Consider the following 12,677-nt stretch of genomic DNA (forward strand, 5'->3'; position numbering starts at 1 on the left):
AGCATTGATTACTGTAATTCTCTTTTATCTGGTTTACCACACAAATCTCTTCATAAACTCCAGCTGATTCAGAATTCTGCAGCTCGTATCATAACCCAGACTCCATCAATTCAACATATTACCCCATCACTCCAACAGCTACATTGGCTTCCTTTCAAATTCCGGATTGAATTTAAAATTCTCCTCCTCACTTACAAATCTCTTCATAACCTCGCTCCACCTTACCTTTCAGATCTCTCACAGCCCTACACCCCTTCTCGAACTCTCCGTTCCTCTTCATTGGGTCTCCTCCATACACCTTCTGCTCGCCAAACCACTATGGCCCATAGCCTATAGCCGTGCTTCTCCTCGTCTTTGCAATTCTCTCCCAGTCAACATCCGTCAAACTTAATTCTCATCTATTCAGAATTGCTTATCTTCCATGATTACTTTGTGCACTCAAATCTAGTATTTTGTTTTATTGCCATTGTTATTTACTGTTATTTTCTGTTTTAATATTGTTATTGCTGCTACTTGTTGTATGGTGACCTTGAGTGGTTTGAAAGGCGCCTTAAATAAAATGCATTATTATTATTATTATTACCTTTCTGGGCCTTGAAAGTGGCAATGACGATGGTTCAGAAAGTGCTCAGATTTCAACAAAAATATCTTAATTTGTGTTCTGAAGATGAACGAAGGTCTTACAGGTTTGTGACGACATGAGGGTGAGTAATTAATGACAGAATTTCAATTTTTGAGTTAACTAACCTTTAATACTTATTCAAATACAAATAATTAGAAATGTTATCAACTAATAGGGTACCCTGTAGTTTATGCTAATCTGCATGTTAGTTATACCACATTGACTTTGATTTGGTAGAAAACAATTCTTTAAATACTAGCAATGAACCAAAATTGCTACAGTGCTTTTATATATATATATATATAATAAAAAAAAGACTAAAAAGACTTTTAATTATCTTTTTTACAATTGCTGGACAGTTACCCCTGGACTCATTTTTAAAAATGTATTGAATAATAATAAAAATTAAATAATAAAAAATGTAATTATATAATATAAAAAGTGGCTTTTTACACTCTCTATGTAAGAGGTGTATGCAAGAAATGTCTTAGTTTTAATTGCATTTATGAATAACTTAACTGTGCCACATCACTGACATTCACATATATAAATTATAAATTATATATATATATATATATATTTGAATGTACATGGTCTCTTGATCTATAAAGCATTATGATTATTATAAATAATACTTATTCATGACTTATTAATGAAAGCCTTGTTATTTAGTATTGTCCCTTTTATCTCACTGGGAAACATGATGATTTCATGTCCGCTTAATAAAAGACTGGGAGAATCTATAACTCTATTGCTGATCTGAGACCAATTCATTTAGGTATTCTCCAGATGCACTGACCTGAGAACACTGTTTCTCTCTCATCTTGACCTCTTCCTCCACAAGTCTCTGCCTGTGCGCGGTCTCATCCATCAGCCTCCTCTCTACCTCCTCTCGCCTCCTTCTCTCGGCCTCCAGCAGCTGCTTTCGTGCCTGGACTTCTCTCTCCTGACGAAAACAAGACAGACAGATTAAGACACAGAGGGGCTTCAAATCCACAGTGAGAAGATTTAATAGGCGATAGGGAAAAATACATAAAATACACAGTGCGGAGTGACTGGGGATGCATGAAAAAATTATTCAGCAAGAGATTGTTTGAGTGAGTATTACTGTCTGAGAGCTTGTTAAGATCCAGCCTTTCATGTCTATCACTCTTTGTAGGTAAGAAACAATCTTTAATGCAGTAATGCCAAAGGGACCAGGGGCTTCCTTTTTAAATTCATGAAAAAGATCTCTTTTATATGAGAGACAGGCTAAGGGATGGATTATATTTCACAGACAATTAAAGTTTAATGGTACTCACTCGACTCTCCACCAGTCGGGCTTTCTCCTGCTGGGCCTCCTTCAACATCTTCTCCATCTCCTCCAGCCTCAGTCCTGCCAGCCCATTGCTGCTAAGAGAGAAACACACGGTTACTGTTTATGTGGTGATTCCAGCGGCAGAAGACGACATTGGGTCCAAATGCTCACTCTAGACAGATCATAGTTGCTTGAAATGAAACTATACTGATTTCTAAATAAATATCAAAAAATACTTTAATAACAACAATAAAAATAGATTAAAATATATTATATTTAAATGATTGAATACGTCTACTGACAAATTATTAATAAATTATTATTAAAATAATATTTTAAACATTATATAAATAATTACTAACAATCTTACGGCATTATATACTACTAAAATGTTTTTTTTTTTTTAAGTATCATAAGCTCACAAAGGCTGCATTTATTTGATCTAAAATACAGTAAAAACAATATGCAATATGCAATAAAGCAATATGGTTATACCTTAAAATAGCTGTTTTCTATTTAAATATTTTTTACAGCAGGAGCTCAACTCTGGCCCTCAAGGTCTACTTTCCTGAGTTTAGCTAAAGTGTAATTTATTCTTGTGATGGCAAATTATTATAATCAATGTTGAAAACAGCTGTGCTGCTTAATATTTTTGTGGCATTACAGAATTAATTTGAAATTTTTAAGAAATTGTAAGAAATTAAGACTATTTACTCTCACTTTTGGTCAATTTAATGCATCCTTCCTGAATAAAAGTTTTAGTTCAAAAACCTTAAACCCTGACCTCAAACTTGTGAATGGTAATGTATATTTAAAAAAGTTGTATAGTTATTGTGAGTAATATGACTTTTTATTTTCTAAACCTTCATAAATATGTTTATTTTTTTTTACTCTCGGTCATGTCTTATCTTGCCTAGGTCCTAGACACCACGTTTTCGCCACTGGTTAAAAAAGAAAAAGTACATTATTTTGCTTGGTTGAAGAGGATGTGATTATTTTCTATTTCACTTTTAAATGTGGACCTACATGCTTTTTTTTGGTGAGCCTCTTTTACCATCTCAAAGGAAAAGGTGGATTGAGGGTGAGGTTGGCTGTAGGAGTTTAAATTAAAACTGCTGAAACATCTAACCAAAATGTAAGAATGCAAGGTCAAAGATTCATGTCCAGACTATCGATGCTGAAAAGTAGGGCAACATCAAGAGAACGTCTTTTCATGACTTCAACATCTGACTAAACACCTGAAGCTTCCCTGGCTCCAAGGAGCACATACTTTAAAAAGACATTCTGTGCTTGTTCTGCCTCGGGACAAGACCAAACTTTGAAGATGAGAAGAATAGCATGTCTCTTTGTATGGACGTATGTGTTGTCATGGAAACAACCCAGGAACTATTCTGGGAGGAGGATGAAAAAACATTTATGGGGAAATTGGGCAGCGTGACCCGTTGTCAGGGGAATGGAGGCAGAACGAAGGGTTCCCTTGACAACTGCATCTCACCTTTCAGGTGAACAGGCGGAGTTGTTGCCGGTAGATACGCTGGTCTCCACGCTGTCGGAGCTCTCCAAACTCAGAGTGTCATACGTTGACTCTCCTGCTGGGGGTGCTTGGTGGTGCAGAATGGAGTGGTGTACCATGGGAGCTCCTGAAGGTGGTGCCCCCCAGTGGCTGTGTTTAGGATCCATAGGCCTGATTCTGGAATCATCACATGTATAGAGCCCTGGAGAAACACACCAAGAGCAGATCAATAAAAACACTGGATTGTACAGTATGTCTACATCCATCTTTAGGTTACATGTAGCTGTGTTAGCAAAACAACATTAAATTATTCAACACACGCTGTTTACAGTCTGATAATAGTGAGTGATGGACTACCTCTGCCCTGTAGATCTAACTGTCTCCTGGAGTCTAAGTCCAAATAAGCAGGAGACAGGTCTGGGAGACTCTGAAGATAAAATAGAAAAGATAAATAGAAAGTGACACGTTTGAAAACAATACATGTGCAAATATAACGGAGCTACAACATGTTTTCAGTTGAGCCAGTCTTCATCTGTCTGTCCACGCCACATTGCACATTCTGATATTTTAAGGATTAAATATGCATCATACGCCACCCTTGTCTTTGAAGTAAGTGCACAACAGCAAGGTTAAATGTAGTCCAAATAATGTGTTAACATGCTGAATGAAGCTAAAGCCTGGCCCACACTAAAAGATTCTTATCAGATTTTCAAAATGTGACAGACCACAAACATGACGATAAAAAAACCCGAAGATTTAACAGTTTTGTTCCAATAGTGTGTGAACAGCACACCACACACTAACAGATTCAAACAACCAGATTCCCGGCTGTAAACACAGGAAATATCGCAAAATCTCTTTGATTTGGTCATTAGCGATGTTTTATGGGATTGTTGCTCTTTCCTTCTTTAAAGCTAATAATTACACTTGTTTTTTGTCCAATTATCAAATACTTTTTTTGCTTCAAATCAAGGTTTGTAATGTGAATCACCTCGTAGAGGGTTGGTCTGGTTCATGGCTAATAACTATTTTTAATGAGTTGCTTTTAATCCCTATGGGAAAAATACTTCCACTGCTGCTGAAAAGGTGAATGAAAAATGTTGCATTATATGTTTAAGCACTGAAAAAGTTGCCGTCTTACTTTGGTGGGTGTGTTTCTGCCTGATGTGGTCATGGAAGGCGGGGGTGTAAAGGTGCCATTGGTTTGTCCCAGCTCTCCATCCTGCTTACAGATCTGACGACAAAACATCTCAGTGTTATTTATCCCTTCATCATTCATATCCTCCATCCATAATGACAACTGTGGCAGCTTGCCCCCATAGCGAGGAAAAATACAACACCAAAGCGACCAGGCACCTGGCAACGTAGACGCTTTACGTAAAAGTACTGCTTTTCATGGTCTTTTATTTAAAACAAATGAGTGGTTATTTCTGGATAGATTCAATCAAAAGGACAGTGAACTGAAGGACAGACAAAGGAGAATAGAAGACAGACAAATGAAGAGAGTTTACCTGCATAGGTTTACGTGAGGAGAGACACTTAGCAGGCAGAGGGGGAGGACAGGCATGACTGGACTCCCCAGCTGCCATGATTTCCTGGTACCAGCGCTCTGAATCTAGCCTGGGGATTGAAGGCCTACTCCATGCAGGTTGGGTCTGACGTGCAGTCCAGGTAAAGGGAGGATAGGTGGGGAAAAAGAGGAAAAATTGATACAGGAAGAAAGGAAAGAAGAGACATGCATTGAAAGTATGAAGTGGTATTTAGATTAGAAAATGTAACAAAACAAAAAAATGTCTCAAAACCAAAAGTTTGAAATCCCACTTTATTCAACTCAGATTTCACATGGACAAGCCAGAGCTATGGTAAATACAATCATGAACACATCGACACCAGGAAATAACACACACCTCAACAGGAAGTGACTGGGAGGAGCCACACTGGGATGTGTGGCTGGAGTGGACAGGATCAGCGACAATAGCTTGGAATGATTGGACGGAAGATGTGGGGGAGGGGTCAACTTTAGGCATCCCGAACAGCTGGTTTAACTGACTGACTGTCACATACTCCTTTATACAATCAGCCCATCACACACAAACACAAACATAAAATGTAACGTGGGCATTTTAGGAAAGCATAAAGCTAGCATAGCAGAGGCAGAGGATGCAACTAAGACACTAAGACAGTTGGGAAAGAAATGAAAAATAAAAGTTATAAGAGAAGACAGCCAGTGCGTTATTCTGACAGCATCATAAAAGAAAAGCCACAAACTAGAAATAAAATGGCACTGGAAAGGGAAACAGGAGGTGGAAAGGCAATGAAAAGATTCTGTCATGGATGAAAGAGTGAGTGGAGGAGTCATACCTCACGAGGTGTGTCTGATGTTACAGCCAGCGGTAGACAGAGAGCGTTAGGGAAAGCAGTCTGGGCAGGGATACATCCGTTCCCATACATCTTATATACATCAGAGAGTTTGAGGTACTCCTAAGCGCACACACACACATCCATTCATCCGTACACATCAGATATCAGTTCATATTTCAAACAACTCATGAAGAACTGCACCATAAATCTTCATGCACCCACTGGAAAAAGCACGCTTATGCCCAACACATCACAAACATGCCAAGCAACATCTCCAATATACACACATGCAGAATGTGTGGTACAGAATGTCAATGTCCGCCATCCCAGTATACGATATGTAACCACAGCAATCATCAATGGTCTGAAAACCATTCATGCTGGATTGAGGCAGACAACACCCACAATGTGCACAGTGAATTGTCACACAAAATGCAAATTATTTGCATTATAGCAACTATAGCTGTTGCCAGTACAATTAATGAATGCTCAACAATGAACATCACATACCCAACAACTCATAAAATCCTGCAAATATTCAAGGTATGATATACCACACATTTGTCTACTGTTCAAAGGTTTGGGGTCAGTACGATTTTTTAAAAGAAATTCTTTATTTATTTATTTAGCAAGGACACATTCAGGATCCAAAGTAACAGTAAATACTCTGAAACATTGTAACAAAGATTTATATTTCAAATAAAATGATGTTCTTTTGAACATTCTATTTATCAAAAAATCCTGAACAAAATGATCAGTTTCCAAATATTATGCAGCACAACTGTTTTCATAGATAATATTAGGAAATGTTTCTTGAGCACCAAATCAACACTATCATTAGAATTATTTCTGCAGTCATTCTGCAGTCATTTCTGCATTCATTTCTGCTGAAAGTTTAGCTTTACCATCACATGAATACTTTACATTTTAAAACATATTAAAAAAAGAAAAGTTATTTTTAATTTGTCATATAATTTCACTGTATTTTTTACATATACACTCGCACCTTGGTGAGAAATAAGAGACTTTTTTCAAAAAAATATTTGAAATAATCTTGCCGCCCTCAAACTTTTGAACGGTACTGTAGGTTATGTTCATACACATCAGTAGTGTTGGGAACTGAGAACCGATTCCACTAACGGTTCTCACACATGCATTCTAACAGAATCATTAGTGGAACTGTTAAGAAACTGAAATCATTAAATTCTATACAATTTCAATCCCTTCTCATCATTATGAACGGTGAAATGACTGAGTAAGTGCCAATGACAATGTTTTTGTTAGTTTGTAAATCCCCCACAGCTGTCCTGGGGTAATGCTTTTACCTCCTGTTGCCTGTTAGAATATATCTGAGTGGTGGATCTTTGACAACAAGAAGAAGGGAGCAGAGAATTCTGGGAAGGGAGCTCATCAAAAAAGTCAGGTTCATTGATGTAAAGCACTTCCTGTTTTGAATATGAACACCGAAGTCAGAAAACAGCACAAAGACAGTCTGTGCACAGTGTTGCGCAAACCATGCCAAAGAACATTTTTATGACATTATTTGTCTTATATCAAACTTCTTCAGATTGCCTCTACATATTTTATGGCTGATCAAAGAGGCATCGACATAAAGCATATTGCTGATGGCGATAACCCAGAAAAAAACAAAACATGCTCATTACTGCTAAGCAGGAGTGGAGTGGATCCCTACAGACACCACCATCATCAGGATGTACACAACGATACGGTTATTTCAAACCAATGCACTAAATACTGAGATACAGCAAAGATTTATTATTATTCTTATAGTTATAATTATTCTTTAGATCTGGAGGCCTCTGTATACAGCAGGCTTGTGCAAAATACAGAATTGACCTCCATTCAATTCATGAATTGGAATTTGAATTGACTCCGCCCCACAGGAAGTTGAATTTGAATGACAGGAAGTGGAATTAAATTCATGGTAATTCAAAGAAATTCCACAGTGTCACACAATAGAAAGAATGTGTTGAATCTCACATACATTCAGTGTTAGGAAGGTTACTTTGGAAATGTAATTGCTTACTGTTATAAGTTACCCATGATAAATGTGGTTTGGATTACTTTATTTTGATTACTTTATCAATGCAAAGCAATTTCCTTTTAATTTGATTAGTAACTAATTGAATTACACATTTTACCTCAGTAATACAACTAAATACAATTACATTAATTTTGTAATTTAATAGCATAATTTCATTACACGTAACTAGTCACTCCTCAACCCTGCATACATTTTGTTCTAAAATATAGATAATGATCAAATTCTTGAAATAAATTACCCCCTCAATGTTGTTTAATTAGTTGTGTTCCAATGTTATTTTCATTTTAAAGTAATCAAATAACACAAAGTGCACAATGCAATCATATCTGACATATACTGTAAAGCTACAATCACTTCACTTAAAATATGTATATGAATTTCTTTAGAATTTTTATTGAATTGCAATTCTGCTTCCTTTGATTCAAATTCGAATTGTAATTCTAGATCCTGTTTTGGACATAAATTCAAATTCAAGAATGGAATTGAATTGGAATTCAGGAGTCATTCTCAATTCAATTCTGAATTGTGCACAATCCTGGTATACAGTCTGTTTACTAGATTAGACAGAGTTAAAAAGAGTTTATTTTGATTAGAACAGTCATGGCTGGTGTTACCTCCTTCGTGCTGCTAGGCTTGGAGAAAGTCTTTCCACCAGTCAGGCTCTGGTATCTCTTCTCCAGGGCAGACAGTCTCTCCTTTTCCTTAAAGAAAAATATATCAAGGGTTAGATTTACCATTAGGGAATATTCTGGGTTCAATATAATCATAATTTTGAGTAATTTTGAGGTTTTAGAGTTTAGAGTTTATACATTGTCATTGCGATGAAGTTGTAAAATAAGATGTAACAAACTAAATTGAGTTGAATAATGACACTAAAGTAATTTCATAATTGACACATTTTGTTGTCATAATTGTTTTTCCCTGTTTATAACTTTGAAGCTGCTAAATAAATAAATAAAAAAACTAAATAAAAAAAGTAACCTCTTTTTTCCCCCCTAAAATCTTGGTAACATATTTTCTTGAGTCAATGATATTGAAACAGAGAGTATATTAAAGTTGCTATGAAATGGAAATAGCAACAGATCTTTTATTACGCATTGTGATGTAACGGATTAAGAAAAACGGGAAAGAAAAATGTAGGGCGGGGACTCGGTTAGATCACTTGTTGCCACACAATTGATTGTGGAGGGGCAGGTATAAGCAAAGTAAATGGATGGATCTAGGAAACCTCACCAGACGGAAGTCTGCCATTTTCATTGGAAGATCCAATTATGACATTTTGATCAAACATTACGAGTTCAAAAACATAAATGAATTAAATGAAATTAATGATTTAATATACCAACTTAAATGTCTTATGTACTTCCACTTTACTTTGTGTCTCACTGTAACCAATATTTTGGCTTACATTATGCCACAAACGTCGTTGACTGTGCTCGACTTGTATTTAACCTGGAATATTTCAACCTGGAATATTTAAAAGTATCAAGCTGTATTTCTGTGGTGATGAAGACGCTTTGCATTAAGTGTAAATAGAGATTAAGCTTTGTTCTCAACCTTGTGGAGCATCTGCAGGCCCAGTGTTCTATCTTTGGCCATCCTTTCACAATCCTGAGCTGCCTGAAGTCCAAGTTGGTTAGCATGGATCTCCAGAACTGCCATTTTCTCCTACACAACCAAGAGAAACGTTTCAACGGAAGCCGTGTTCATTTGTCATTCCAGTCTGATACAGGACTCGCCACTCAATACTGACTTCATGAGTCCTTTAATAGAACTGACCTGAGATCAGTGTCATTTACCTTCCTTTTGGCCACACTCCGGTGATACTCTGCCTTCTCTTGCAACAGCTGCCTGCTGACTGTCTCCTTCTCCTCCTCTATGCCACTCTCTCGTTCTAACTGGCGGAACTCCAAATCCTCAAAGCGCTTAGTGGCCGACTCCAGAGCCTCCACCTTCTACAGACACACACATGCACAGATGGACAGAGAGACGAAGAGGGAGAGGGAAAGACAGAGGCAGACGAACAGATGGGAGAAACAAACAAGCAGACAGACAAATGTTCCTCAATGACATGCCGAAGAAGATCACTCTGTCTGCCAAACAATGTTTGCTGTATGGAACATGTTTTTTTTTCAATGCATCTCCTAAAAAAAAACAATTTTATACACATCCTCTGCTTGGTGATTATTGGTAAAAAGATGGTGATTCGCTCAGTTCATTACCATATCAGTGAATTAGTGAGGCGATTTAGTATAATAAGCACTAAAGCAAGAGTGAAAAGCAAAAGACAGACAAACAAATAAATGAATTTCATGCATTTTCATTGCCTAAAAGAGCAGAGGTGCATCATAACGATCATGGTTGTTCAGTCAGTTTGTAAACCCTTTATTGCCATGAGCATAATGTGGCTCGAGAGGGAGCGCAGACACACAGCCAACACACACAGCCATAGGATATTTGTGCAGTTTGTACAAATCCAGATTCTAACAAGCTGTCCAGTTAAGGCTGTTGTATCATATCATGTGATTTGCCCATTAATTGCTGGTGATACTGGAGGGTGATATATTCCAATAGTTATTCCAATAGTTACTTGTAGCATTACATAGGAGTAAATCTACATCAATCTATTTTGCTGTTCTCTGATAATTTGCTTCTTTGATATTTGTTGTTGTTGTAATTATAGAGGCAGGCTGACATTGGGTATTCAACTGTGCATGTTAATTTCCCTTTTTTATATTTAGATTTCCATTGCTTTAATTCACCATTTCCAACACATCAATCATCTTAGAATACAATTTTCATACAATGCATTATGACGGTGAAATACCTAGATTCACTTAGCATTTAAAACAACTGATTACATTTTTTACTCTCTTATTTTTAATTTATTTAGACAAAATTATTTAAACAAAATAGAATTGTGATATCAAATGTTTAGTATTGGTGTATTAAATTTGATTTATCATTGGTCTATTTACTAAAGCTGTCATGGTTAAATGTGTTAAATAATAATTTCATTAATTAAATGTTTATCACAGTTACATTTATAAGTTACAAATTAAATGATCTAAATATAAACATACATAATTTGACAGTACAACTGCTTCATGGTGTTTTGTCGTATTTCTAAAGATAAAGACTGGCAGGGAAAAGAGAACCACCAGGAATCTGTGTTCTTGTAGCAGGGCTTTCCTTTACGCTCCTGTAAACGACAGAGAAAGGATTTCTTAATAGCCAATGAATTTATAAATTTGATCCACATGGGACAATTAACAACATTAAAGTAATTTTACAAATTTTACTAATTTAATTACTATCAAAGCTATTATTAAATATGGTGAGCGAAACACACCAAGGCGACTGGACGGATGGCAAAACAAGATTTGTTATACTGTATATATTTGGTTGTATAAAAGACTGTATAAAAAGACTTCTAAATTAGAGGGAAACTGAGAACTCGCAACTAACTGTGCTAACTAATTTTTTTTTTTAATCATGAGATCGCTATTCATTTTATATTTTAATGTCCTGACAATCCAACTATACTTTCTTTAATTTCTCCTGCTCCTCTTTAAAATGAAGCGGATGTATATGTTCGATAATCGCTGTGATTCACGGCAGTATCAAATCGCACACTGACCCTGGTCAGTTGTTCCTGTAAGTGCTCCCTCAGTGATTCTGGGCATTTATGAAGCTGGCCCTTCAGCTCACTGTACGCATCCCTCAGTCTGGCCAGGACATCCCGCTCAGCTGAGACTTTTGCTCTCTCCTAAAAAAACATTACACACACGTAACATACACACAAGTAAAATACACACGCAGCAAGCCAGTGATGCCGGAGAGAGGTGAAAACAAAGAGGAAACTGCTTAGATAAAGACACCATGCTGTGTTAAAACAGAGGTTTAGATATGGGGTTGCCATGGCAATCAGAGCCCATATTGCAGCAGACTATCTGAGCAGAATAAATATTCATACAGCAGTCAGTTGTAGAACATATAGTATTTACAGATAATATTGTATATTGTATCTCTATTTGATTGCCTTTTTGGTATTTTCACCAAATTTAACATTTATCGATGTGTAAATTTACTTTCAATACATTTTTATTATACCTACTGAAAACTGACTCTTCTTTATGTTGCGGTCTGGAACAAAGCGGCTTTAATGGTTTATTGCAGATTTCATTCCAAATTAATCGATTTTTATCAAAAGACTGATATGAAAGTGCCCATTGAAACATGCAATATAGTCCGTGTCATTTGAATTAATAAAAAGTTAGATGTCAGACTGTTAGAAACTAGCATGGTAGTAAAGATGCATCCACAAAGTATTTCAGAGGAAACCAACAGGAAACAGGGAAGCATGCTTTATAGCACGTGTTTGTTGTTGGTACCTTCTCTTTCTCCTTCTGAGTTGCATTTTCCACTTCATTCAGTTTCAGCTGAAGTTGATTGATGATCTCCAACTCTGTCTCCACTTGATCAAGCTCCGCCCTCCGTTCTCCCTGCAGTAAAGCTCTCTCCATCTCTGTCTGCAAATAAAACGACACATTCAACAGTCTGTTCACTTCCATGTGTTTCTGTTAACATGAAGAGCGCAGCTCTGCTGATCAGGCAAAATCCTGCTTTCACATCGATTTTAATATGCAACACCAAAGATGTTTTTATGCATGACAGATGGTGATGCACTGATGTAGATGAAGACGACTAGTGATTGAGCAGGCTTTACGAGTTTTGATGTGAATATCTACATCTCTCGCTCTCATTCATGTGGTTATGATGGAAGTGAAGGAAGGTACATGTACTTTGTAGACAGACA

At 36.6% G+C, this 12,677-nt stretch overlaps 1 protein-coding gene across 14 annotated transcripts in view; it reads right to left on the bottom strand.

Annotated features, from left to right (window-relative positions):
• The window catches only part of phldb1a (pleckstrin homology-like domain, family B, member 1a), a 43,847-nt gene that overhangs the window by 4,020 nt on the left and 27,150 nt on the right, over nt 1-12,677 (bottom strand). For 5 of the 14 annotated variants that reach the window (XM_079608376.1, XM_079608377.1, XM_079608368.1 and 2 more), the window contains 14 exons: nt 12,253-12,390; nt 11,499-11,627; nt 9,658-9,813; nt 9,416-9,526; nt 8,473-8,559; nt 7,119-7,238; nt 5,794-5,913; nt 5,340-5,498; nt 4,944-5,087; nt 4,574-4,666; nt 3,790-3,859; nt 3,415-3,634; nt 1,924-2,014; nt 1,422-1,568 (listed from right to left, as the gene is read on the bottom strand). In XM_079608376.1, the coding sequence (XP_079464502.1) occupies nt 1,422-1,568; nt 1,924-2,014; nt 3,415-3,634; nt 3,790-3,859; nt 4,574-4,666; nt 4,944-5,087; nt 5,340-5,498; nt 5,794-5,913; nt 7,119-7,238; nt 8,473-8,559; nt 9,416-9,526; nt 9,658-9,813; nt 11,499-11,627; nt 12,253-12,390 (1,785 nt within the window). The remainder of the gene's footprint in view (nt 1-1,421; nt 1,569-1,923; nt 2,015-3,414; nt 3,635-3,789; nt 3,860-4,573; nt 4,667-4,943; nt 5,088-5,339; nt 5,499-5,793; nt 5,914-7,118; nt 7,239-8,472; nt 8,560-9,415; nt 9,527-9,657; nt 9,814-11,498; nt 11,628-12,252; nt 12,391-12,677) is intronic. The other 9 variants (XM_079608379.1, XM_079608380.1, XM_079608375.1 and 6 more) reach the window with 8 other exon arrangements.

Source organism: Phoxinus phoxinus (genome assembly GCF_949152265.1).
Source record: "Phoxinus phoxinus genome assembly, chromosome: 3".
Classification (NCBI taxonomy): Eukaryota; Metazoa; Chordata; class Actinopteri; order Cypriniformes; family Leuciscidae; genus Phoxinus; species Phoxinus phoxinus.